Source organism: Ochotona princeps, chromosome 24, assembly GCF_030435755.1.
Source record: "Ochotona princeps isolate mOchPri1 chromosome 24, mOchPri1.hap1, whole genome shotgun sequence".
Taxonomy (NCBI): Eukaryota; Metazoa; Chordata; class Mammalia; order Lagomorpha; family Ochotonidae; genus Ochotona; species Ochotona princeps.
The window spans coordinates 24,825,612-24,850,215 of record NC_080855.1 but is presented as its reverse complement, the minus strand read 5'-3'; the positions used below and the strand labels follow the sequence as shown (position 1 = coordinate 24,850,215).

Sequence of the window (24,604 nt, the reverse complement as noted above, 5' to 3'; positions counted from 1 at the left end):
CCTGCACCTGCGTGGCAAAGCCGGAAGAGGATCCAGGCTCCTGGCTTTGGATTGGTGCAGCTCCGGTCCTTGAGGCCACTTGGGGAGTGAATCAGTGGACAGAAGATTTTCCTCTCTGTCCTCCTCTCTGTCTATCTCATTCTAGAAGAAGAAGAAGAGGAAGAAGAGGAAGAAGAAGAAGAAGAAGAAGAGCAGCTGGAACTAGAACAGGTGCTCATATGATATACCTGCACTGCAAGGCAGAGGATTAGCCAGTTGAGCCATTACACTGGTCCCCTCTATTCATTTTGTTGTTGTAAAGATTTACTTACTTTTTTTAGAAAGGTGTCAGGCTTGATCAAACAGACAACAAGAAGATACTTAATAGAGAAATGATGTTATTAAACTACACTGCGGCCATCACTAATGCTTTTGGGATGATGTCCCTTGTCTAAGAACATACAGATTTTTTTTAAAACTTTTTTTTTTTCTATTGCAAAGTCAGATATATACAGAGAGAAGGAGAGACGGAGAGGAAGATCTTCCGTCCCATGATTCACTCCCCAAGTGGCCACAATGGCTGGAGCTGAGCCAATCCGAAGCCAGAAGCTTCTTCCAGGTGCCCATATGAGATCCCTGCACGTTCAAGGCTAGGACTTTAGCTGCTAGGCCACTGTGCCGGGCCCCATACAGATTTTTATATCCCAAAAAGCCAGGGTGTCAAAGCTCTGGTTACAAAGTCCAGGATATACAATCTTTTGTTAATCACCATCTTGGGTAGAACCGAGTCTAGGGTTGGCTTTCCTGTGTTAATTATTGAAGAAAGCCAAAAGGGAAGAGCAACATAGCCAACTTGAACAAAGGGAGAGAGGAGGAGACAGCCTTGGGTTGGGCAGGACCTTCTTCCTTAATTACAACTGGAGGGAGATTACGAAAGATAGCATTGGGACTTGGTTGCTCCAAGTCACCAGGTGTTCTTGGTTGTGATAAGCCTCTAGTCCACGGACACTCTCAGTTCCTTCAGCAAAGCAGATCTGATTTTTATGCAGACAAGGAGACAGGAAGAACTTTCATCCACTGGTTCATTCCCCAGGTGGCTGCAACAGCTGGAGCTGAGGAATCCAAAGCCAGGAGCCAGGAGTTTCTTCCATGTCTTCCACAAAGGCATGGAAGGCCGGCTTTGGACCATCCTCCACTGCTTTCCCTGGCCACAAGCAGGGAGCTGGGGGGAAGTGGAGCAGCAGGGACTTGAACTGGCACCTACATTGGATGCCAGCACTGAAGGCAGAGGCTTAGTCTATGTGTCATGTCGCTGTACCCATTTTGTTTATTTTAATAGATATTGCTTTCAGCTAACCAGTCTGGTAACCAAATTTTTCTGCATTTGAGCTTTCCCTCTTTAGTCACCTATTTGAACTTAAAATATTAGTAATGTGTTATTACATTAAGTGAAAGGTTATAATGAGAAAAGGGCACATCCGCGAATGACAGGGGCACTGAGGGTAAAGGAGGAGGAGGACCCTGCACGCAGTGACTGTGGTTTAAGGTCTTGCTTCACACCAAGAGATGGAATCTCTGGAGAAACAGTACTTGGAATCAGCCTCGAATGCTAAGAAAAGGTCATTGGTGGCGAAAGAATTCACCAGGGTACATACTGAGCAGAACTACCTTGGTCCCACACACTCCAAGAAAGGGGGTGACATTGTGGCATAGTGAATAATGCCTGTGACAACTGGCATCCCATATAGGCGCCAGAGGCAGTTGTTGCACTTCCCATCCAGCTTCCTGCTAATGTAACTGGGAAAGCAGCAGAGGATGGCCCAAGTGCTTGGGGCCCTGCACCCATGGGGGAGACGCGGGAGAAGCTCTTGGCTCCTGATTTCAGCCTGGCCCAGCCCCAGCAATTGTGGTCATTTGGGAAAAGACTCAGCAGATGGAAGAGATCTCTTTGTTGTTGTTGTTGCTGTTGGAAAGACAGATCAGATTACAGAGAGAAAGATTTTCCATCTGTTGGCTCACTCCCCACATGGCCATAACAGCCTGAGCTGAGCTGATCTGAAGTCAGGAGCCAAGAGCTTCTTCCAGGTTCTAGATTTTAAAAAGTAAACTATGATCAGCGCCATGGTGTGGTAGGCTAAGCTCCTGCCCTTGAACTGGCATTACATGTAGGTCAAGATTCAACTTCTGGCTGCTCCACTTTCTTTTTTTTCAAGGCTTTAAATTTTTACTTCAATGTTTAAATTTGATGATGTGTACATAGTTGAGAAGGAAGCATGCCCAACTGCTCCACTTCTGATCCAGATCCCTACTTATGGCCTGGGAAAGCAGCAGAGGATGGCTAAAGTGTTTAGGCCTCTATACCCATGTGGGAGATTAGGAAAAAGCTCCTGGCTCCTGACTGCAGATCAGCTCATCTCTGGCAGTGCAATCCTTTGGGAAGTGAACAGTGGATGGAGATTCTCTCCTCTCTGAAATTTGCCCTTCAAATAAAAATGTTGGGCCCAGCACGATGGCCTAGCAGTTAAAAAGTCCTCACCTTGAATATGGGCACTGGTTCTAATCCCGGCAGCTCTACTTCCCATCCAGCTCCCTGATTGAGGTCTGGGAAAGCAGTTGAGGACGGCCCAAAGCTTTGGGATCCTGCACCCGTGTGGAAGACCCGGAGGAAATTGCTGGCTCTTGGCTTCAGATCAGTGCGGCACCAGCCATTGCGGTCACTTGGGGAGTGAATCATCGGACAGAAGATCCTCCTCTCTGTTTCTCCTCCTCTCTATATATCTGACTTTGCAATAAAAAAAAATTTTTTTTAAAAGATTTATTCATTTTATTACAGCCAGATATACACAGAGGAGGAAGATCTTCCGTCCAATGATTCACTCCCCAAGTGAGCCGCAATGGGCCGATGCGCGCCGATCCAAAGCCAGGAACCTGGAACCTCTTCCAGGTCTCCCATGCAGGTGCAGGGTCCCAATGCATTGGGCCATCCTCAACTGCTTTCCCAGGCCACAAACAGGGAGCTGGATGGGAAGTGGAGCTGCTGGGATTAGAACTGGCGCCCATATGGGATCCCGGGGCTTTCAATGCGAGGACTTTAGCCTCTAGGCCACGCCGCTGGGCCCAAAAAAAAATCTTTTAAAAAAATACTTATTTAGTCCTTTAAAAAGTGGAGTTACAGAGACAGATAGGAAGAGAGAGAGATCTTCTTTCTGCCTTTCACTCTGTAAAAGGCCCCACCAGCAGGGCTGGACCAGGCTAAAGCTGGCAGCCTGGAGCTCCATCTGGGTCTCCCCCATTGGTGGCAGGAGCCCACATACTTTGTCCATCATCAATTGCCTCCCACACACATTAGCAGGGAGCTGAATGGCAAGCGGGGAGTAGATGGACCTTAAACCAGGCACTGCATCTGCCATGTGCATGCCCCCAGGCAGCAGCTGCATCCCATAGACTACAACAGTTCAACCCTTTGCTTCATTTCTCCAACCCCCAAGCATTTGGACAGTTTTCTCTGCCAGAAGAAAGGGTTCCATCTCCCACCCCCTCCCTGCCACCTGCTTCTCAGCCTTGCGGATGGACGCCATCGCCACCTCTGATCCCCCTGCTTGTCTGCTGCCAGAAAGGCCCTTTCCACACCGTTTATTCCATATCTGTCTCCCGCCTGGAAACTGAGAGCAGGATCACAAGTTTCTTTTGCCTTCTTTCGGGACACGAGGACACAGCTGATTTCACAGAAGAGGTTAACGTGGGTGCCAGGATGTGGGGAGCAGCCTGAGTAAAGAAAATGATGTTTACCAGGGACAGATCGAAGGGCATTAAAGGCTAACTGAGCAGTTATGTTTTACAGAGAGGGAATGGGGAGGTGGCACAGGTTTTTAAGAAATCCTTCCGGGGCCCAGTGTGGTGGCCTAGTGGCTAAAGTCCTCGCCTTGCACGCATTAGGATCCCATATGGTTCTAATCCAGCTCCCTGCTTGTAGCCTGGGAAAGCAGTCGAGGATGGCCGAAGGCCTTGGAACACTTCACCCACATGGGAGACCTGGAAGAAGCTCCTGGTTCCTGGCTTCGGATCAGCACAGCTCTGCTGTTGCGGTCACTTGGGGAGTGAATCATCAGATGGAAATCTTGTCTCTCCTCCTCTCTGTATATCTGACTTTCCAATAAAAGTAATAAATCTTAAAAAGAAAAAAAAAATCCTTCTGGGGGCGGTGCTGGGGCACAGCCAGCTAATCCACTGTTTGGGACACCTGCATGCCGTGATGGGAGGACCTGTGATGGATTCACACCTCCGCTGCAGGTCCACCTGCCTGCTACTGTGGACCTTGGAAGGCAGCAGAAGGTGGTGCCGGGAGACACCTGTATCCCTGCCACTCCCAAGGGAGAACCCAAAGGGTGTCCTAGCTCCTGGCTTCCGCCCTGCCTCAGCTGGAAACTGCTGGCATTCTGGAAAAGATCTCGCTGTCCCTCTGCCTTTTAAAGAAATACATACTCTGAAATGTACAATTGTCTTGGAAAAGTCATTTTATTTTTCAACTCGACCTTATCTAGTTCCTCTAGAGAAGAGTTTTCTTTTTAAAACTTTTTAAAAGATTTTTTTTTTAATTGGAAAGTCATATATACAGAGAGGAGGAGACAGACAGAAATCTCTTCAGTCCACTGATTCACTCTCCAAGCGGCCACAACGGCCGGAGATGAGTCAATCGGAAACCAGGAGCCAGGAGTCTCCTCTAGGTCTCCCATGTGGGTGCAGGGTCCCAGGGCTTTGGGTTGTCCACTGCTTTCCCAAGCCACAAGCAGGGAGCTGGATGGGAAGCGGGGCCACCGGGATTAGAACCAGCGCCCATATGGGATCCTGGCGTGTAAAGCTAGATGCCTAGCCACTAGGCTACCGCGCCGGGCCGGAACAGCATTTTTCATGTGGGTGGCATGCCATAGTCCTGTGTTATTTTACTGCGGTCAGTTTGAAGTGTAAAGTAGTCAGGGATGGGTAACAAGCAAACCGGCAGAAAGGACCGGCCAGCAGCCCACAAGGTCCACGCAGGCGCACGGATACGTGCGCGCCTGGAGGGGAAGGAGTTTTGCCCTGAGCTTAGCTGACCAGCTCGAAGGGGGCGGAGGCAGGAGGGCTTTGTGGTGCCCCAACGAGCTGATTGGCTTCCTTAGAAGTCAATCAGAGGGCTAAGATCTCGCGAGAAATTGCAGCTAGGGAGCAATGAGTGTAGCACAGATGCTGGCAAGGGGCGAACTTGCAAAACCAGCAAGTACTGGTTTGCTGAGACTCTGGTCTGTTTTATCCTTGGCCGGCCAGTCCCTCTTTCCCCTTTCTTCCGTGTTATTTGGAAAAGCAAGGAGTCGGAGGCCTCTGTGCGGCCGTCCTTGTGGTCCTCGCCTTGCAGCCAAGTGACCCAGTTTTCTGTCCGGATGCTGGTTATCTCAAATGACCAGCGCCGGGAGGCTATCGCCATGGCCACAGCATCCTTGCAGGACCCGCCATATCCCTCTCATCCCCTGCACGCAGTTTTGCTGATGGCCCTGCTGCATTCTGTGGCCAGGCCTTAGACCTGGACCTAAGGCATCTGTGGCCGAACCTACTGGCCATGGAGCTAAATGTCCACCAGGACTTGAGGATTTTGCCTGGGGCGACCCCTCTAATGCCCTTTGCAATGCTTACTACAGATGGGGGTGAAGATCTTCAAAGACTCAATGGAAAAGTGAACTCAGAAAAGTTCATAAAAATGCACTGCTACAAAAAGTGTACAAATTTCAAAACTACACCCACTTTAAAATTCATATTTCTGTGAACACACACACAGAATGCAGGCTTCAGACAAGAAGCAGTTTATTGGCAAGGAGACAAGGAAAACATGGCAATTGGACCCCAGAGCATCTCCAGCTGGAAGGGCAGCCCCTCAGCCCAGTCCTGACCTCTCCCAGCCAGCTGGACCTGGCTCATGCCCACTAAGACCCATGCTTGGCACCATGCTGGATGCCAGACACACTCGCCCCTGCTGTGACCTGTCACAGTCCAGATGTCAGGGGGACTTGAAGGTCCTTGAGGCCACACGAAAACATCTGAGCTGTCCTAAGAGTGTCCATCCTGGCTGAAACCAAATCATGGGTGGGGTGGATGAGCACTGCGGCTACACGGCGGTCCCCTGGCTGGGATGCCCCACCTGCCCCTGCCTCTTGTCATGTCATTCCCACTGTGGCAGCTCCGAATGTCCCGTGAAGCCTACTTCGGGTGTTAGTCTCCCAGGACAATATAGGGAAACGGAGTTCTTTGCAGGTGAGAGGCTGTGGGCATTTAGGGCTCCCAAAGTCCTCAGGCCAGGTGCTGAATCAACTGGTGTTTGCTGAATGCCTATTGTATGCTAGGCGATATTCTGGAAGCTGGGGCTCTGCCCATTTTGGGGGGATGGGAGTCCTGACTGAGCCCAGCCAGGGCGGGTTCCTGAGCGTAAAGATTACAGTGCCCATTGCCTACGCCTATCTAAGTCACTCCTTTCTTCCCAGTCTGCCTCGTCTTCTCCCTCCCACCACCTCCCCGGCCCTCCTCACTGCTTGGCCCAGCTGGCCTCTCTCTCTTGGTGACCCCATCACTCCAGTTCTATGGGTGGCTCCTCCTTGAGGGGCCTTGCCCGCACATCCGCGATCCCAAAGGGCCTCAAGACCAGGTGGCCGCGTTGGTGCTTGATCCGGGCGGAGCTGTCGCCAAAGCCCTTGCCGCACTCGGCACACTTGTAAGGCTTCTCGCCCGTGTGTGTGCGCCTGTGTTTCACCAGATCTGAGCTCCGGGGGAACTCCTTGCCACAGAAGCCGCACACATGGATGTGGGGCTGGCTGGAGCCCGAGGTCTGGGCCCGAACCCGGGATCGAGGAGCTGGAGGTGCCAGGAGGCCAGGCGGGTTGTGCAGCCGCAGGAGTGTGGGCGGCGTCGGGAGTGGCCGAGCGCGCTCCCCACGGTGCGTGCGCAGGTGCTTGACCCGGGCTGAGCTGTCGGCGAAGCCCTTGCCGCACTCGGGGCAGAGGTAAGGCTTCTCCCCGGTATGCACGCGGTGGTGTTTGACTAGGTCGGAGGTGCGACGGAAGCCCTTGCCGCACTCAGGACACTTGTGGGGCTTGTCGTAGTCCAGTGGTGGGGGTGGCTCACCGGGCTGTGGGTCCCCTGGCTCTGGCTCCAGACCCGGCAGGCCAAAAGGCCCGTCCCCTGAGTGGGATGGGCTTCGGGGTGTCAGCGGGGGGCTGGTGGCAAGGGGTGGAGGGGGCGGTGCTGGGGGGCTGGGAATCAGGGCGGCCAAGGGGTACCCTGGGAAGGTAAAGTCCTGGGGCTCCATGTGAGTGAGGCGGTGGCGGAGCAGGGTGGAGCTGAGGCTGAAGGTGCGGTCACACTCCGGGCATGCGTGGGGCCTCTCACCGCTGTGCGTGCGCAGGTGCTTGACCCGGGCTGAGCTGTCGGCGAAGCCCTTGCCGCACTCAGGGCAGAGGTAAGGCTTCTCGCCTGTGTGGACACGCAGGTGCTTGACCAGATCAGAGCCGCGGGCGAACTCCTTCCCACACACGTCGCAGGCAAAGGGCTTGGGCCCTAGGTGACTGCGCTGGTGGCTCAGGAGGCTGCAGCTGAGCACGAACCTTTTGCCACAGTCGGTGCAGATGTATGGCTTGTCCTGGGCCTTGGATCCGGCGGCGGCTGCCGTGGCTGCCTGAGACGGCGGTCGGCGGGGAACCACCGGCCGGGGTGGCTGCTCCCCGCGGTGTGTCCGCTGGTGCTTGATGCGAGCGGAGCTGTCGCCGAAGCCCTTGCCGCACACACCGCACTTGTAGGGCTTCTCCCCTGTGTGTGTCCGCTGGTGCTTCACCAGGTCTGAACTCTGCCGGAAGCTCTTTCCGCATTCGCCACAGATGGTGGGGCGCTCGCCAGCTGGGATCCGGGGCCGTGCAATCTTTGGGGGGCCCTGGGCCGCTGGCCGGGCTCGGTAGGGTTTCTCCCCACTGTGAGTCCGCTGGTGTTTGATACGGGCTGAGCTGTCGCCGAAGCCCTTGCCACACACACCGCACTTGTAGGGCTTTTCCCCAGTGTGGGTGCGCTGGTGCTTCACCAGGTCAGACATCTGCCGGAAGCTCTTGCCACACTCGCCGCACACTGCCGCCCGGTCCCCACTGGCCTGGCCCCAGCGCGGCTCTCCTAGGATCCGGAGGCCTCGGTCCCGGGCCTGCGGCTTCCCCAGCCCCTCTCTCTGGACCCATAGATCATCCCATGTCTGGATGCCTTCGGGTTTGAGAGACACAGTCACCACGTCATGGCCAGGGCCAAGATCTTCCTCTTCCTTGAACTCCAGATCCTCTTCCTCCTCCTGAGGAGTGGGCTCGAACTCATCTGGCTGAGTAATCTCCACACTGTCACTCTCCAGACCTGAGAGAGCAAAAGGGAAGTGGAGGCCCTGCCCTTTGCTCAGGGCCCGCACTGCCATCCAGGGCTTCCCTGGAAGTGCCAGGTGCCCAGTGATGGAGTCATCACCAAGTACGCCCCCAAGGATGTGGTAGAAGGAGGCGGGAGAGCCCAGGGCCCCGGACAGGGTGAGGCTAGGAATGCCTGCTCCCTTCAGCCCCTATCTGATAACAACCTCCCTAGGACAGCCTGACAATCTGTAGGCGAAAGGATCTCTTTGTTTCTCTTTCCCTCCCTCTCTCAGGCAGAACCTCTGGGACTCAGGCTGCCTTGCCTCCCAGCAGGGATAACTTCCCTTCTATGCTAGACTTGACATGTGTCAGTGACTGGCCTAAGTATCAGCGCGTCATCCTAGGAGATGTAGTGATCTCCAAATCACATGGATGGGAAACTTGGAGAATTTCAAACACTTGCTCATCAGGGCCATGAAGGGTTAAAGGGGTGGGTGTGTAGTCCAGCTCCTCACCTTACACTACCACCTGGGATGCCCGCTCCCTGGAGCAGCCTGCCTGATGCTGGCCCTAGCTATCCTGTTTCCCATGGCAAATGAGGGCTCAAGGATGAGCCTCTGCCACCTACGTGGGAAACCTGGGTGGCAACCTGGGCTAAACCCAGCAACCCTTCCTTGGGCTGACTCCAGCTGGGGATTGATAGAAGATCTCTTTATCTCCCAGGCTGCCTTTCAGAGAAAAATAAACATTTTGTTTTGAAAGCTTACAAAGTGAGGTTTCTCCTGGGGTCTGCCCACTGGTTGTGCTAGCAAAGCCTGGTATTTGCCCGGTCCGGTGTATCTTGTCATAGAAAAGGCCTTCCAAAAGTTCATGCAACACGCACATTATGAAACCACTAGGCATGAACTTCAAATTTGTTTTTTTTTGGCACCCAAATAAACTTTATTTTTCCTTCCCTCCTGCTCTTGAACTTCTGGAAGCACCCTGGCCTCTAGCCCCTCTGTAATCTAGTACACTCCTTGTGGGCACCTGAGAGCTCAGACTCCCATCAGGATGTGTGCAGGTAGCAGGAGGGATTCAGAAGTCACACGATGGGGGCGCTACAGGCACAGGCATTCACAGCCAAGCAGAGAAGAGTGCATTGTGAAGTTGGAAAAGGGTGCAGGGGCTAGTCAGAGAACAAACCCCTGGGGAATAAGCACCTCAGGAAGGCTTTTAATTAGCAGACACAGGAGAGGCAAGGAAGGTTCTAGAGATGACAGGATAAGATCTGGATTCAGACCAATCTGCCTGCAGAGCTCATCACAAAGGGTCTAGGGAGAGTTATTGCAGAAGCCAGCATGAGCGGGGAGAGGGGCCTGGACTGGTGACAACTGCAGGGGGAGGGAAGCAAGTTCCGAAGAAGATGCCGTTGGCAGTCCCTGGGCCCAGCAGGCATGAACCCAGCACCAAGGATTCTACACCCTGTCCCGCCATTGCTTATCCAAGTGATGCATGCGGCCCTCACCTGCACGGGAGTCTCCCAGCTGCTCCCCTTCCTCGGGGTCCTGGAGATCCGGGTCCCAAGGCTCAATGGCGCGTTCCATGGCCCGCACGCTGCCCTGAGCAAGGGGACAAGACACAGAAACCAGCGGTCACACAGTCATGTGTGCGGCCCATGACGCCCTGCCGCTGCCCTCTGCCGGCCAATGCCATGTCCCAGGCTCCGGGAGCGACTCCCGGTGACCACCCCACCCCACCCGGGCAGCCCTGCACCTGCTGCTCGGCTTTGCCTGGCCACGCAGCCGGCCCTACCCGCTCTCACCTCGTCAGGAGCTTCTCAGCCGCCCGTGGTGCCGGGGAGGCAAGCTCCACGCCCAACCCCGAGTGGAGACAAGGAGAAAGGGGGCTCGGAGCCCTGGCGTCCCGGGGGTGGCCGCCGGGGGCGGGGACGGGAAGCGGAAGCGCAGGGCGCACGGAGGGAGCCTCTCTAGGACCTCGGAGGAGCCCGCCCGCGTCGCCGGTAGCGCGGTGGCCCGCGGGGGGCGGCTGCGTGCGGCCGAGAGGGCTACTCTAAGCCGAGGGCCGGGGCACTCGCTGGTATTAACCGTGTGCCTCCTAGGCGGCAACTGGCTCGTCCTGGGATCGGCGTCGCTGGCTGGGTGGGCTCGGGCCGCCCTACGTCTCAGGGGGTGCTGACCAGAGTTAGCACCAGCCACCTCGGCCCCGGTCAGAGACAGACAAAGAGGGCTCCAAAGACGGACCCGGAGGAATGGGGTGTGTGTGGTGGGGGGGAAAGACCGAAGCAAGCAGACAAAGGGCGGCAGAGACCCCAGACAGGGCGGGGCGGGGCGCCGAGGCTCCGGGAAACAAAGCCCGGCTGGTCGCGGAGGCCGAGGGCCAGGGCTGGGGGGTGGGGACTGGGCTGGAGGCGGGGGTGGGGAGGACCGGGGCGGCGGGGTAGGCAGGCAGATGGGCTTGAACCCGGGGCTCCGAGCCAGAGACGTAAGAGACGGAGGAGGCAAAGAGACAGAACACACAGCAGGGAAAAACGAGTAACCAGAGACAAAGAGATGCAGACGCAGATAAAAGTCCTACATCTCCACCAAGTGCAACAAGAAGCCACAGTTGGAGGAGCCCGGGGGGGGGGGGGGGAGGGAGGGGAAACCAAGGCTCCCAGCGAGAAACAGGTTCAGAGTAGGGTGGTGGTGGTGAGGAGGAGGGGGGAACGACAAAAGGCAGCAGCAGGCAGCGACAAAGGGACAGAGCCTACAAAGGCAAAGAGACACCAGGGACGGGTGTGCAGCCCGGCGGAGAGGCCGCGCGAGCGCACAGGCTGCGGAAACCAACCCTGCTTCCCATCTGTAGCTCTGGCTGGGGCTGCAGATTCCCCGGGGGCCCCAGGAGCTTTTGACTGGCAGCAGCTGGAACCCTCGGCAGGCAGGCAGGCAGGCTGGGCTTTTTTTCTTTTTTTTTTTTTTCGGTCGGGGGAGGAGGAGGGGAGCTGGACTAGGATCTTCATTTGCATTTGTTAGCACCTGGCTACTAAGCCAAGAGTTTGGGCCGGCAACCTGAAACCCAGGCAAGGTTTGCCAGAGTGTCCCACACCCCATCCTCTCCTCAGGAGGATTGCTACTGGTTTAAAGGGGCAAGAAAAATAAAAAGAGCTGCGAGGGCATGAAAGAGTTACCAGAAGGGACTGGAGAGAGTGTGGGAGAGCAGGAAGAGGCTATTTGTGGAATGAGTCGCATGGTTTGTGCGGCTGGGTTTGCACCAATGTTCCCCGCTGATCCTTAATGCTCAAAGACACAGCCCCAAATGCTGCCATCGAAATCCTCAAACATCAGTTTGAAATCTAACCTCCTCCTTCCATTTCCCAAATCACGGTTCTGGAAGATTAAATTCTCCAATATCAAAATGTTCAGGACTACAAGTCCAAAACCACCATTTGCACTGAGACCAAAAAAAATTTAAAAAGGCCCCAAGAAGAAGAAAGCCAAAAATTGAATTCTGGGGGGCCGAGGATTGTAAGGGTGGTTCCTCAAGTGAAGCTGAACTAACATCCCTGGTAGAGCAGGAGGTAGGTGGGGTGCTGGGGAGAGTGGCCGCACAGGAAGTGAGTGGGGGAGGTGGGAAGGTCTCAGCTGGAGCAGACAGACTGCTGGGGAGAGGGGGACAGAGAGAAGGATTCCAGGAGGGGGATGGGTCTCAGAGCTGGGAAGGAATTTTCTCTTTCTCTTTTCCCAGGCTGCGAGCCTCTCTATACTCTAGAACTTGAATGCCCAGTACAGTTCTTTCCTGGCTCCTCAGGGCCAATGCTGGCATCCTAGATGGCCTGCTTGGCACTTCTCAGCCTGCGTACTCACAAGAGCTAGTTCCCCTGAGAAGCCCCTCCTTTTACATAGCAGGGTATTTCCAAAAGCTTATGGGGAGGGGGAGATTAAAATTACAAGTTTACTTTGTGCAAAAAGCTTTTTAAAATCATGGATATTTCTTCCCCCACATGAATGCTGGAAAAAAAGTTTTATTTAGTCTCAGTGACTTCAAAAGGCAGTGACAGGGAGAGAGGAAGATATCTTCCATCTGCTTGCTCACTCCCTTTAAATGCCTGCAACAAGCAACTGGACCAGGCCAAGGCCTGGAATCCAGAACGCCACCACGTGATCCCACACGGGTGATGGGGAGCAAGCATGAGAGCCACTGCTGCCCAGTGTAAGGCCGGGAGCTGGGTCAGAAGTGGAGGAGCAGGGACTAGAACCAGCACTCTGCAACCTGTTTGCCATGATGACCACCCCTTCTTGTAAACTTTCTGAAGCCCCTTTGGACACACAGATTTCAAAATGTTTTTCACCACAGTAACACTTGCACTTCCATTTTAGAAGTCCCGTGTATGTACATGCATACTTCATCAGCCGCCTATTGGGAGCATCCTAATACAGTCTGTACTGGGAGATAGGGAGTGTCAGACCTTCCTCTGTAGTCCTTACAACCCAAGGGGAAAGAGCATGAGATTACTCCCTTGCTGAAAGACCATGATACAGGAGAGTGGTGTGGTGGCCCAGCAGGTTCAGAACCAGTTCTGATCCTGGCTGTGCTACTTCTGATCCAGTATCCTACCAATGTGCCTATGAAAGCCATGAGAGATGTTCTCAGTGCTTGGGTCCTTTTCACCTAGCCCAGCTCAGGTTATTTGTGGCCATTTGGGAAGTAAACGAACTGATAGAAGGTCTCTCCTTCTCTCTCTGTAACTCTACCTTTTCAACAATTAGCCACAGCCTATTTTCTTTCTCAAGATTTGCGTATATGAGGTTATTCATGGTGAAAGATAAAAGTTCAAAACCTAAGTAGTGGCCACAGCACAAGGGCTCAGTGGCTAAATCGTCTTGCAAGCGCTAGGATCCCATAAGAGCACTGGTTTGCATCCCAGCTGCTGCATTCCCATCCAGCTCCCTGCTTGTGGCCTGGGAAACAGTGGATGTTGGCTTAAAGCCTCGGGACCTTGCACTATGTAGGAGACCTGTAAGAAGCTCCTGGTTCTTGGGCCCGGTGGCGTGGCCTAGAGGCTAAAGTCCTCACCTTGAAAGCCCCGGGATCCCATATGGGCACCGGTTCTAATCCCGGCAGCTCCACTTCCCATCCAGCTCCCTGCTTGTGGCCTGGGAAAGCAGTTGAGGACGGCCCAAAGCTTTGGGACCCTGCACCCACGTGGGAGACCTGGAAGAGGTTCCAGGTTCCCGGCTTCGGATCGGCGCGCACCCGCCCGTTGCAGCTCACTTGGGGAGTGAATCATCGGACGGAAGATCTTCCTCTCTGTCTCTCCTCCTCTCTGTATATCCGGCTTTCCAATAATAATAAATCTTTAAAAAAAAAAAGAAGAAGCTCCTGGTTCTTGATGGGTTCAGCTCTCACTATTGCAACCACTGGAGGAGTGAACCAGCAGACAGAAGATCTTTCTCTGTCTCTCCTTGACTCTGTAAATCTTCTTTGCCTTTGCAATGAAAATAAATGTCCCCCCAAAACCTAATTATTGTCAGTATTGAAAAAAACAAGAGAGTGAGGGACTGGTACAGAAGCCTAGCTGCTGAAATCCTCGCCTTGCAAGTGCCAGGATCCCATATGGGCACCAGGTACGGCCCAAAGTCTTGGGACCCTGCACCTGCGTGGGAGAGAGACCCAGAAGAGGCTCCTGGCTTCGGATTGGCTCAGTGCTGGCCATTGTGTCCACTTGGGGAGCGAATGTGCGGATGGAAGGGCTTCCTCTCTGTCTCTCCTCTCTATATATCTGACTTTCCAATAAAAATTTTAAAAAATCTTTAAAAACAAACAAAAAAACTTATTTTTATTGAAAAGTCCCAAGAGTTCAGAGTCCAAGACTTAAGAGTCATCCTCCACTGCTTTCCCAGACCACAAACAGAGAGCTGAATGGGAAGTGGAGCAGCCAGGACATGAACTGGCGCCCACATGGAATCTCGGCACTTGAAGGGGAGGATTAGTTAATTGAGCTACCCACTGGCCCCTTTCATGGATCAGAACATTCTAGAAGTTTTCCACTGGCTTAACATACAATTTTAAGATGTCATCAATAGTTTGTTTTAATGAATTGAAAACTGCAAGTGCCTGAAAAAGTCAGTAAAGTTACCCATGGACTGGTAATACTGCAATATTACTGTTGCCACGTCGGTGTTCTGAGCTCTCAGAAGAGGGCACCTTGGGTGGATTTTCAGTAACCCAAACAACACGAATCATGGTACAGAGATGGCAGAATTTCATCAGCAATGCTGAGGTGGGTAGAGAGCAATGGCTGGAAGAATTTCAGAAAGTGGACATAGAAAATGAATGGGAACATATTTTGCAAGGAGAGCTCTACCCGGAGGGAAAAAAAAGAGTAAAGCAACTATTCACATTGAAGCAAGACCAAGATACAGTTAATGACCCTGAAGGTGACCAGGCACGTGCTCTCTGTGCAGCTGATTGATTACAATCTCTCCATGTAACACACACACACACACACACACACACCCTCTCTCTTTCAATCCATTGATCTATTTGAGAAGCAGAGAGACAAAGAAAGAGTTTTACCTGTTGTTACAAACCTCCTCCCCCTCCCCCTGAATGCTCCCAACAGCTGGGGCTGGGCCAGGTGGCAACCAGGAGCCAGAAACCCAAGCAGGGCTTTCACCTGCATGCGTGGCAGGGACCCAAGGACTTGAGCCATCACCTGCTGCGTCCCAGAGAATGTATTAGCAGGTAGCTGGAATGGGGAACAGAACCAGGACTTGAACTCAGGCACCCCAATAAGCAAAGTAGACTTCCCAGCCTACGTCTTAACTCCCAAACTCCCACTTCTGGAATACACTTTTTAATTTGGTGAGGTTTTTTTTTGTTTCTTTTCCTCAATTTTTGTTTATAGTTTTTTCTTGCCATTTTAAATAATTATTTTGACAGAATTAAAGAAGGGAGCAAGAGTGAGAATGACTCATTCCTGCTTCACTCCCCAAATGCCCAGAACAGCAACCAGGGCTGGAGCAGGCTGAAGCCAAGAGCCCAGAACTCCAGGCAGTCCCACATGGGTTACAGGGACTCAACCCCCAGAGCCATTACCTGTTCCTCCCAGAGTCACATTAGCAGGAATCGGAAACTGAGTAGCTGGGACTGGGAGCAGGTACTCTGATATGGGATGTAGTTCCTGTCTTGTGAGATTAGAGCCCCAACTCTTGGATGTTAGAAACAGACAGAAATGGGGCCCAGAGACCAATCAATACACATTTATACTGACCATTAACCAATATGAGAGTATTTTAGGAAATGCAAAAAACTCCTCAAGGAGCTTTTTGCCCGTGAAGCAGACAATGTGGCAAGTTCCAGACTGGCTGTGTGACAGGACATTATGGGGGACCCTGCAGAGAGCAAGCTGCCTTTTGCCTATTCGGGGGCCATAGATAACATCCTAGGTCCTACGCCTAGTGCGATTCCCTGGCCTCGTCACTGAACTGCTGTTTGATCTATGGGAAGTAACTTAAACTTCTGTTTCCTGGACTATAAAAATAGGGCTGAACATACCCAATTTGGACAGCTGACGATTAACTGTGTGGAAAGCGCTTAGCTCTGGCTCTAGGCCAGAGTAACTGCCAGAGGACAAGGAGGCTTTTGTGCTGCTCCTTGCAAGACTGCTAAAGTCTCAAAGTCCAGAGAATCTGGCTGGAGTAGGGGCTGAGTGAAGGACTCCAAACTAAGGCATGACATGAACCACTGCACCAGAGGAGGTTCCTGGTTCCTGGCTTCAGAATGGCTCAGTTCCAGCCATTATGGCCATTTGGGAAGTGAGCCTGGAGATGGCAAATTTTTCTCTCCATCTCTCCATAAATCTGCCATTCCAATAAAAATGAATAATCTTGGGCCTGGCATCGTGGCCTAGTGGTTAAAGTCCTCGCCTTAAATGCTCCGGGATCCCATATGGGCACTGGTTCTAATCCTGGTAGCCCTGCTTCCCATCCAGCTCCCTGCTTGTGGCCTGGGAAAGCAGTTGAGGATGGCCCAAAAGCCTTGGGACCCTGCACCCATCTGGGAGACCTGGAAGATCTGGGCTCCTGGCTTTGGATCAGCGCAGCACTGGCTGTTGCAGTCACTTGGGGAGTGAATTATCGGACGGAAAATCTTCCTCTCTGTATATCTGACTTTGCAATGAAAATAAATAAATCTTAAAAAAAAGAGAAATATTTACTTATTTACTTCATTGAGAAGCAGAGTAAGGAAGAATGACAAAGATCTTTGCTGGTTCACTTCTCAAATGGGCACAATGGCTGGGGCTGAGCCAGGCTGAAGCCAAAGCCCTCCACCTGGGTCTCTTACATGGGTGGCAGATACCCAAGTATTTGAGCCATCACCTGCTGCCTTCCCAAGTACAGAGAGTTGGATGTGAAGTAGAACAGCTAGGACATGAGTTGGGGTCCTGATACGGGGTGGCAGCACTGCAAGTCTTCGTATGTTTATTGAAATGTACCTTCTGTATACCATACAAGTTTCAATACGCACACAAAGTGCCAAGCAGAGAGCTTGCCTTAGGGTGGGGAGGTGCCAGGAGCCAGCTCTGGGGCTTTCTGAGGCTGCATCCAAGACACCAGGGCCTGAGCAGCTTGAACAAACAGAGACTTGTTTGCTCACAGCTCCGGGGACGGAGGTCCAGGAGGCGCCCCTCTCCTCGGACTGCGGGTGGCTGCTGCCTGCCGTGTCCTCACGTGGCTTTCTCGTCTGTATGTGCACACGCACACACACGAAGATTGTATAGCCCCCTCCTCTTAGGAGACTGACCTTACGAATCAAGCCCCACACATTCATCCCATTTATCCTTTCTGACTTCTTTAAAAATCTTATATATTTTAAATTATTTAATCTCTTTGAGAGACAAAAATCTCCCAGTCTGTACAACACCCACGCCAACCGGAACTGAAGCTGGTAACCAAGCCCTTGGCACACTTCGGTATCATGGTGCTGAGGCAGAAGACAGTGGAGGGTTAAACTGGGGCTGCTGAGAGGAGCAGATTCCAGAACTCCCCACCCCTGGCAGCCTCAGTCTGTTTCTCTTTTTCTGTGTGTCTGCCTCCCTGTCCTTATTCTTGACCTTGAGGAAGGAGACAGAGAAGGACTACTTGAGGAAGCTAAGAAAAAAAAAAAAAAAAGTGAGCCTGACAAAGCTTCCCTCTGAAGCCGGAGGCGTTGGTGCGATTGTGGCCAGCTGGCCTGCGTGTGTGTGCTCGCTCGGCAGCCCACTAAGGGGCCCCTCACCCAGGACCAGAGCACCCTTAGAAAAGACCCAGCTGCACAAGCCTTGGGGACCTCGGGTTCTGACCTGCCGCTTAGGGGGAGCACTTTCTTTACTATCTTCTCCTAGCAGGAATGTTGGCTGTTAATGTTTATTCAGTGTCTGCCCATGGCTTCCTACCCTCCACTCCCACCACAGTGCTGCGTCCCAGGGTGCGCATTAACAGGAAGCTGAGCTGGGACCCCACCCCAGGCCCTTGGGTGTGGTAGGCGGGGTCTCCAGAGGTGGCTTCATTGCCACACTCTCCCTCTCCAGCTCTGTTCCCCCATGCGGTTCTTCTAGGAGGTAGAGGAGTTTCTTGGGGGAGGATATAATTAACCCCTAATAGCTAAAAGGGAATTAATAAACAGGACCAAAGAGAGAAGCAGAAGGAAATGGGGTTGGTGAGGCAGGCAGCTGCAGGTGCAGCATTCTCTGTCCAAGGACACAGGTCCCTGCCTGGCCACGGTGAGGAGACCAAGGTAAGGGGCTCCTACACTACAGTACACACCCAGGAGAATCCTGCTCCTAAATGCTTAGTGTTTGTGCAAATGACTGAAATGGACTCAAAGCCCAACATCATTCATTCAGGACCACTCAGTCCTGATGACAAAGGGTTCCTATTCCAGCACGGGGAACTGGTTCAGAGAGATTAGTCACTTGCCCAGGGTCACACAGCAAGCAGGTGGTAGAGCTGGGTCGAGAGTGTCCTTCCTTCTTTCACTCCTCTCACTGTCTTAAAGATGTGTCCCCTGCTCGTCATAAAGTGGTTTAAGATTTATTGATTTGAAAGGCAAAGTGACATAGAGCAAGGACAAGAGATTTTCCATCTGCTGGTTCATTCCCCAGATTTCTGCAACAGTCAGGAGCTGGGGCCAGTAGTTGGCCTGGAGCCAAGGACTCCATCTGGATCTCCCATGTGAGTGGTAGCAGAAAAATCCGGGGCTTAGCATGGAATGGCTGGGACTCAAGCAAGCACTCTGATGTGGGATGTGGGGGTCCCAAGCAGGCAGCGTCACCCCCTGCTGCCACCCTCCCTTGCGGATTCTGATGGCCAAGTAAGGCTCCTGTTGTGTGTTCCTGCAGCCTCCAGCGGACTTCCTGCAGTCACTCCCTCAGGCAGACACGCATGTTAAATATCACTGCCTCATCCTGCTTTGTGCCAGGCCCTGGGTATACAGAAATCAGGAAGTAACGGACTGTGCCCCCAAGGCTTGGCTGGAAGAGAGCTGGCTGGGTGACAAAGGACTGTGACGGGGCTGGGAAGTCTACAGGCTGGAGAATGACACCGCCTGGGGCAGCTGGGGACACTTTCACCAGAGCGCTCTTGGATCAGACCCTTGATGGATGAGGTGGGAAAGGAACAGCTGGTCGGGAGCAGAGAGCCAGGGATGCCTGGGCTGATGAGAGCCAGGTGACAAGTCGGAGGCTTTGGCTGCCAGGCTGGGACTTGGAAGGGTGGAGGGGTGGGGAGAGGGCACCCTGAAGGAATCTGAGCTAGGGAGGTTTAGGAAACAAGGTCTCTGGCAGCCCAGTTCAAAGACCTGGAGTTCTTTCAAGAAGCCATCAAATCTGCCACGTGAGCTACAAAGTTGCCAGTTCCTCCCACCCTACTGACAATGCTCAGAAACCCCTCCCCCCCAATTTTTAAAGGCAGAATTGATGCACCCTCTGAGGACAATATATTAAATGGACTTTTGGAGCCTAGAGTTGGAATGGGATCTTGCATTGTCCACTCTGCACATCAACGTGGTGTTGTGGTACCTCCAGGAATGGTGCACCAAAAAATCAAAATAAAGGAGGGGGGAAAAAAAGGCAGAGTAACAGAGAAAAAGAGGTGGTGTGGCACAGTAAGTTAAGCTGCTGCCTGTTACACTGGCATCTAGGTTTGAGTCCCAGGTGCTCCACTTCTGATCCAGCTCCATGTTAATGTTCCTGGGAATGCAATGGAAGATGATGCAAATACTTGGGCCCCTGTCACCACGTGGGAGACCTGAATGTGGAGTTCCTGGCTCCTGGCTTTAGCCTGGCCCAGCCTAAGCTATTGCAGCCGTTTGGGGAGTGAAGCAGTGGATGGAAGAGCTCTTTCTCTTTCTGCAACTCTGCCTGTCAGATAAAAACAAAACTGAGAGAGGAAGAGATATCTTGCACCCTCTAGTTCACTCCCCAGCTGTTTGAGCTACCACAGCTGCCAATTAGCAAGAAGCTAGAACCAGCAGCACAGGTGGGACTTGAGCCCAAGTGCTGTAATATGGGATGTGGATGTTCCAGGGGTGGCTTACCCAACTATGTCAACACACCCATCCCTGGAACTTTTAAAAATCATCCTGTCACAACCTTTCTCTCACCTGCCACAGACAGCAGCCTGCTTTCTTCCGCTCTGCCTACACCCCGCCTCTCATTACGGTAAAGGGGCTGCTGTGGGGCTTGGACTAAAGGAATGTGGAGAATGGAGGGGTTGCAGCTGCCAGAAGTATAATGGGAAAATGGATACAGGTGTGGACCGCCTCCCACCCACCTGCCCCAGGTACTCATGGTCGTGGTTTTCATCACCTCTCCGGCCTGGGCGGACTCTGCATTGGAACTTCCTACCACCCGCCCCCTTGTTTGCCGCCCTCAACTTCCTGTCCCGCCAGAGGAAGTGGGGAGCGACAGCAGGTGCAGCAACAGCCAGCAGAATCATGGTGAGTCCCTCTGCCCAGGAACCCAGTAGCTGGGCCCCCTAGCCCTCTACTCCCAGGATGGCCAGACCCAGGCCCAGTCGCTGAGTTCCGGTGGTGCTGGGGGCCCTGCCTGCCCCTCCGGCCACCTTCAGTCATCCGCCCCCTGCCAACAGGACAAGGAGTATGTAGGTTTTGCAGCTCTGCCCAGCCAGCTGCACCGCAAGTCTGTCAAGAAGGGGTTTGACTTCACACTCATGGTGGCAGGTTTGGAGAGGAAGCATGGGGGCTGGGGAGGGGGACCTGGCTGCTCTCTCACCTACCAACCAAGCAGGCATGTCTCTCCCTAGGGGAGTCAGGTCTGGGGAAATCCACCCTCATCAACAGCCTCTTCCACACCAACCTCTATGAGGAGCGGCAGGTGCCGGAAGTCAGCGGTGAGAGTACCCCTGCTCCCCCATCCACCCCTGCCTCATGTGTTGCTTTTTTCACGGGGGGAGGCAGCTATGATGCTGGAAAAAGGAAATGAGTGCCCACTGAGACCCCAGGCAGCTCCGAGACCCTCCCTGTCCTCCTCATAGCACGCTTGACACAAACGCTGACCATCGAGCGCCGGGATGTGGAGATCGAAGAGGGAGGCGTAAAAGTGAAGCTGACCCTGGTCGACACACCTGGCTTCGGGGATGCGGTGGACTGCTCCGACTGGTGAGGGGGCTAAGGCCTGGGAGGTGCCCCTCTGTGCAAACCCAGAGAGCAATTCCAGACCAGAGTGGGTTGTCCTGGCTCCATCACGCACAATGTAGCCCAAAGTGTCCTGTGCTTGCTTTTCTTCTCTTTTATTTACTGATGCTAGGACTGCAGTCACAGGCTTTATTTGCATTGCCACAGCTTTAAAAAAAATCTTGCCAGTGCCACGGCATAGCAAGTTAAACCTCTCTGCAGTGCCAGCATCCCATTTGAGGACTGGTTCTAGTCCCAGCTGCTCCACTTCCCATCCAGCTCCCTGCTTATGCCCTGAGAAAGCCCTGGAGGATGGCCCAAAGCTTTGGAACCCTGCACTTTGTGGGAAACCAGGAGGAGGTTCTTGGCTTTGGATCAGCTTAGCTTTGGCCATTGCAGCCATTTGGGGGAATCTACGACTCTTCCTTTCAGATGAAAATAAACGTTAAAAAAAAAATCTTGGAGCAGACATTTGGTGTAGCAGTTAAAGATAAAACCTGGAGAGCCCTCATTCCTTATCAGTGTGGGATGGAGGCAGTCCCAGCCCTGCTTCTAATCCAGCTTCCTGCTGATGCATACAGCGAGTGCTGGCTCAAGGACTTGGGTCCCTGTTACTCCTGGGACACCTGGACTGACTTCCAGGCTCTTGGCTTCAATCTTGCCCAGCCTTGACTGTTGTAGGCATTTGAGGCAGTCAATCAGTCGATGGGAGAATTCTGCTTCCAATAAAATGAAAATAAATCCTGAAAATACATTTATGGGGCAGAGGGTGACAGGTAGGATGTGTGATGTGATCAGATCAGGGTTTGTGTGCTGCTGCCCCAGTCCTGCGCTCCTGGCTGTCTCACCCACACCCCTGCTGGCTCTCGATGCCTTTTAAAATTCATCTTATTTTTAGATTTTCATTTTATTCTTATTTGAAAGATAGATTGAGAGAGATAAAAGAGCTTCCTTCTTCCGGTTTACTCCCCAAGTGTCTGCCTGCACTGGTTGGTGTGAGGCCAGGCCCGAGCTGGGAGCTGGGACCTCCGCTGGGTTTCCGGTGGCTGACAGGGCCCCAAATACTTAAGCAATTCATCACCTGCTATGCTCCTGGGTGGGCATCCTCAGGAAGCTGACTCAGAAGCAGAGGAACAGGGACTTAAGCCTGGCATGCTGACAGGCGATACGGAAGTGCCAGCCCCACCTCCACGTCTTGCTCCTTGCTCCCACAGCCTCTGACCTCTGGGGGCACTTCCTCTCCCCAGCTGGCTGCCCGTGGTGCGCTATATCGAAGAGCAGTTCGAGCAGTATCTTAGGGACGAGAGCGGCCTGAACCGCAAGAACATCCAGGACTCCCGCGTCCACTGCTGCCTCTACTTCATCTCGCCCTTCGGCCGGGGGTCTGAGGAGCACCCTGGGAGCATCGGGGGCGGGGGAGGAGAGAGGCTGACCCTGTGCACCCTGGGGCTGGGCCCTGACCCATCCCTGCTGGGTGCAGGCTCCGGCCCCTAGATGTGGCCTTCCTGCGGGCGGTGCACGAGAAAGTCAACATAATCCCGGTTATTGGCAAAGCAGACGCTCTGCTGCCCCAGGAAACCCAGGCCCTCAAGCAGAAGGTAGGGATGGTGTCCTCTGACCTTTGGCCCCAAGGGAAGCCAAAAGCCATGACCGAACTTGAACTAGGCTTTGACTTTGCTTTGATTGTGGAGGGCTGTTTGGATGAGGGAGGTTGAGCATGGGTGGTTATATGGGCCTGGACTTAGACATTTGTCTGATGACCTGTGATACCCCTCTGATCCCACGAAGCTCTGTCCCCTTTCCCACCACCCTAGAGCCCCTCCTGCTGTTTCCCCAAACACCGGGATTTTGGTTTCGGTTCTGCTTTAGGTTCAGTTGTTACCACCCTGCCTTTGGCATCTTCCCCTCTCTTGTGACCACGTCCTAGCTGTCACTCTTCCCCTCCATTTCTTACCATCCCTGTCTCTTTCTCTTTGGAGATCCGGGATCAGCTGAAGGAGGAGGAGATCAACATCTACCAGTTCCCAGATTGCGACTCAGATGAGGATGAAGACTTCAAGAGGCAGGATGCAGAAATGAAGGTGAGAGTGGCCCCAGGGAGGGGGAGCGAGGGATGGAGGAAGATTGGCAAGGGGGAGCTGAGACGGCGACCCCTGACTCCCCTCCTCTAGAGCAGCCTCCCCTTCGCAGTCGTGGGTTCCTGCGAGGTAGTGAGAGATGGCGGGTCACGACCAGTGAGGGGACGCCACTACTCGTGGGGTACTGTGGAGGGTGAGTCACGTCGCGGCCAACAGCCAACCCAAGGCCACTTTCCAGTCAGCAGGAACCAAACGTGGGGGTTTCAGGGTGGGCTGGGTCCCAGATGCCAAGAAGAGTCCTTAGGCTGCGGACACGGGACCCTGGGCTGGAACGGTGGCAGGAACTGGTGCAGATCCGACCCTGAAGCTGGGATTGGACCCCAACTTCCCTGACGCTTGCTGGCCCACCCCCGTCTCCACCAGTGGAGAACCCACATCACTGCGATTTCTTGAACCTGCGACGGATGCTGGTGCAGACACACCTGCAGGACTTGAAAGAAGTCACACACGATCTTCTCTACGAGGGCTACCGGGCCCGCTGTCTGCAGAGCTTGGCCAGGCCCGGGGCTCGGACCAACCGCAGGTGAGACTCAAGTCCACCGGCCAGGGGGCTACTGGGCTAGGAGGCCCACGCTTGGTGCTGCCCTTCCGGAAAAGACCCCGCCCAGAACCCCAGCTTTTCCCGAACTCCACCCCCTCCCTATGGCCCCGCCTGCATTACCCAGGCCCCTCTCTCTCTCTCACTCATCTCCCGGATTTTCTCCACCCACTTGGCCTCGGGTCCAAATCTTGTGGAAATGGCTCAGCCTGCAGGGGCCCCACCTCGCCCCAGGCCCCGCCTCTCGGCCTGGAACCTCCACTCCTGAACCCCGTTCCTCCCCCAACCCCCAGTAAGCTTTCCCGCCAGAGCGCCACAGAAATCCCCCTGCCCATGCTGCCCCTGGCCGAGACGGAGAAGTTGATCCGCGAGAAGGACGAAGAGGTGAGCGGGACCACCTCGCTCCCACTCCACGCCCACCACGCCCGCCAAGGCCCAGGCCCTCGTCGTCGGGGTCCGGCTCCGGGCTCGCGCGACCCAACCGTCTGCACTCTCGCCCCGCACAGCTGCGCCGCATGCAGGAGATGCTGGAGAAGATGCAGGCCCAGATGCAGCAGAGCCAGGCTTCGGGCGAGCAGTCGGACGCTCTCTGAGGTCCCCCACCCTGCCGGGACTCACCTGCGCTCCGCCTGCAGTCTGTCTCCAGCCCAATGCCGGGTCCTACGCTGCCAGGCGCCTGAGCCCCCTCCGGCACAGCCGCCTCGGCATGGGCTTTGTGCGGGTTCTCGGGCCGAACGGCTCTCCCAGAGTCGCGGAGTTTGGAGCCCCGCCCCCGGCCACGCCCCTGAGCGGCGGCCACGCCCCTCTTCCGGCCCCACTCCTCCCCGCCCATCGCCGACTTCAATAAAAACTCCAGCTGTCCCGCGGCCTTCGCGCCTCAGTTGTTTCCACTGCCAGACCTT

The 24,604-nt window shown here is 54.0% G+C and overlaps 2 protein-coding genes across 3 annotated transcripts; one reads left to right on the top strand and one right to left on the bottom strand.

Annotated features, from left to right (window-relative positions):
* Positions 1-5,789: 5,789 nt before the first annotated feature.
* On the bottom strand, positions 5,790-24,564 carry ZNF48 (zinc finger protein 48). Of its 2 annotated transcripts, none has more exons than XM_004587140.2 (3): positions 24,321-24,564; positions 9,877-9,970; positions 5,790-8,382 (listed from the first exon to the last, which is right to left on the bottom strand). In XM_004587140.2, exons 2-3 carry the CDS (start codon positions 9,953-9,955, stop codon positions 6,569-6,571), a joined length of 1,893 nt encoding a protein of 630 aa, XP_004587197.1. In that variant the 5' UTR covers positions 9,956-9,970; positions 24,321-24,564; the 3' UTR covers positions 5,790-6,568. The 2 variants fall into 2 exon arrangements, with proteins under 2 accessions (XP_004587197.1, XP_058536486.1); XM_058680503.1 differs by lacking the exon at positions 24,321-24,564 and adding an exon at positions 10,164-10,504.
* Positions 20,337-24,570, top strand: SEPTIN1 (septin 1). The gene is made up of 10 exons (XM_036492862.2): positions 20,337-20,573; positions 20,657-20,743; positions 20,888-21,011; positions 22,274-22,408; positions 22,507-22,624; positions 23,006-23,107; positions 23,198-23,297; positions 23,528-23,687; positions 23,996-24,086; positions 24,209-24,570. The coding sequence occupies exons 1-10, from the start codon at positions 20,564-20,566 to the stop codon at positions 24,293-24,295; spliced, it is 1,014 nt and encodes a 337-aa protein (XP_036348755.2). The 5' UTR covers positions 20,337-20,563; the 3' UTR covers positions 24,296-24,570.
* The last annotated feature ends 34 nt before the right edge of the window (positions 24,571-24,604 follow it).